The sequence below is a fragment of the Mandrillus leucophaeus genome, unplaced genomic scaffold (assembly GCF_000951045.1).
Source record: "Mandrillus leucophaeus isolate KB7577 unplaced genomic scaffold, Mleu.le_1.0 Scaffold219, whole genome shotgun sequence".
NCBI lineage: Eukaryota > Metazoa > Chordata > Mammalia > Primates > Cercopithecidae > Mandrillus > Mandrillus leucophaeus.
In genome coordinates this window covers 718,564-720,829 of record NW_012102243.1, presented here as the reverse complement: position 1 = coordinate 720,829, position 2,266 = coordinate 718,564, and the positions used below count along the sequence as shown (strand labels likewise).

At 55.3% G+C, this 2,266-nt stretch overlaps 1 protein-coding gene across 1 annotated transcript in view; it reads left to right on the top strand.

Annotated features, from left to right (window-relative positions):
- The window catches only part of INPP5A (inositol polyphosphate-5-phosphatase, 40kDa), a 147,862-nt gene that overhangs the window by 124,061 nt on the left and 21,535 nt on the right, over nt 1–2,266 (top strand). Inside the window, exon 10 of the mRNA XM_011980830.1 lies at nt 1,251–1,324. Within this exon, the coding sequence (XP_011836220.1) occupies nt 1,251–1,324 (74 nt within the window). The remainder of the gene's footprint in view (nt 1–1,250; nt 1,325–2,266) is intronic.

Genomic DNA, 2,266 nt, shown 5'->3' with positions numbered 1-2,266 from the left:
ATGCCTGTGCACACATAAACATGTGCCTGCATGCAAACACACACATGCCTGAGTGCACATAAACATATGCCTGCATGCAAACACACACATGCCTGCATACACACGCCTGCATACACATAAATTCGTGCCTGCATGCACACACACATGCTTGCACACACATAAACACGTGCCTGCATGCACACACACACATGCCTGTGTACACATAAACACACATGTGCAGGATTGGTCCAGAGCCCATGCCCCTGCTCTGCCTTTGAGGAGGGGCGTCCCTCTCCCGAGGCCTCCACTGCATCCCCACCCCACTGAGAAGCTGACTTGGGGCCCCTCCCAGAGGCCGGGGGTGCTGGAGGGAGGGAGTTGCTCCCTTGAAGGGGAGCTGGAGCCGTACCCTCTTAGGAGGCAGGAGGCAGCGGGGCTGTGAACTGTGCTCCAAGCAGGAGGCCTGGGCCGGTGGCTCAGGTAGCAGCTTGGCACAGGGTAATGACTGTGTGCATGAGGCTGCTGAGTGCCCGTTTCAGGGATGACGGACGAGGTCACAGGAAGAGCCAGAATGTGGTGTGGTTTTGAGGGAGCCCTGGCTCAACGCCATGCCCTGCACAGCTGTGGGGACATGACTAATGAGTAGCACGGGAGAGGGTGTGCATGGTGACCGCTCAGGAACACGGCCGGGGCCAGTCCTGCAGGGGTGGGAGGTGATGCCTGCCTGGGCTTGTTTTGGAAGAGTCTCGGGGGCAAGGCCGTTGTCTGCCTCCCGTGCATGTGGGAATGAACATTTTGCCCCCAGGCTGCTGCCAGAATCTCCCCACTGTGCACCTTGGGACCGTTTTCCCTCCTGTTCTCACCAAGCTGACATTGCTTACTCTGCAAGTTACGTGACACTCAGGGCAGGACAGGAGCTGTGTTCCTTCTGCTGGGGGAGCCAGCCCTAGGGAGGAGAGGCCGAGAGGGGCTGCTGCTGGGGCTGCCACGGCGGTGCCTGAGGGCGCGAGTGCTTCTCTGGCATCCCCAACAGAGGAAGGTCTCTGGGTGGGCAGAGCACACCTGTAGCGGGCGGCGCAGGCCCCACTGTCTGTACAGAGCAGGCGGACCCCAGAGCCTGCTGGCACCACAGAGCTTTCTGGTGACAGATGTGGCAGCTCTGGGAAGGGCAAATGTCACACCAAGCATTCGAGCGTCCCAGGTGCACACAGACACACGTGCCCCCAGCAAGGAAAACCAATGTGACTTTTTCTGCTCTTTCTTTTCTTTAGCTCTTGGAGTTTGACAAGGAGTTGTCTGTCTTTAAGGACAGACTGTATGAACTGGACATCTCGTTCCCTCCCAGGTAAGGAACATGCTATTTGCTGGATGAACCCGGCCAGGAAGGCGGCATCTCCGCCCTCCCAGTCTCTGGTGCATTTGCATGTTGGTGTGTGCCGGTGTGTACTGGGCATGAGTGTGTGCCTTCTGTGTGCATCTGGAGTGTATCTACCATATCTGTGTGTACACGAGTGTGTTGTGCATGTGTGTGTGCACGCGTGCATGTGTGCGGACTTGTGCGTCTGGTGCACATGTGCGTCTGTGTCTGTGTGTATCTGTGCATGTGTGTGCACATGTGCGTCTGTGTGTGTGCACGCATTTGTGCACGAGCGTGTGTGCACGTTTGCATCTGTGCACGTGTGCGTCTATGTGTATGTGTGCACCTGTGCATCTGTGTGTGCATGTGTGCGTCTGTGTGCACTTGTGCACGAGTGTGTCTGTGTGTGCACGTATACATCTGTGTCTGTGTGCACATGTGCATCTGTGTGTGCACATGAGCACAAGTGTGTCTGTGTGTTCTTGTGTGCATGGTGTTTTTGTTTGTGTGTGCACACATATCTGTGTGTCCTGCAGTTGTGTGCAGACTGCGCCTTCTCCTGCCCTTTTCATGACCTGAAGAAAGCAAGCAGCTGAGAGTAATAAGTAATTGTTATCTTTTTTCAAAAAAGCTTTTTTCCAATATGCAAAATAACAGCCTTATCAGACTTGCACATGAGGGACCCACGCGGACTGTGTGTTATGGATCTTTCCGGGAGTATTGGGACCTCCAAATGCAGTGTGTCTACATGGGTGTGGATGTGTTTAAGGCATGCGTGTGTGTGCGCCTGATTTTGAATGTGCAGATGTTGTGTGGTGTCCGTGGTTGTGCAGACGTTGCTTGGTGTCCGTGGATGTGCAGGTGTTGCGTGGTGTCCGTGGATGTGCAGATGTTGCTTGGTGTCCGTGGATGTGCAGGTGTTGCGTGGTG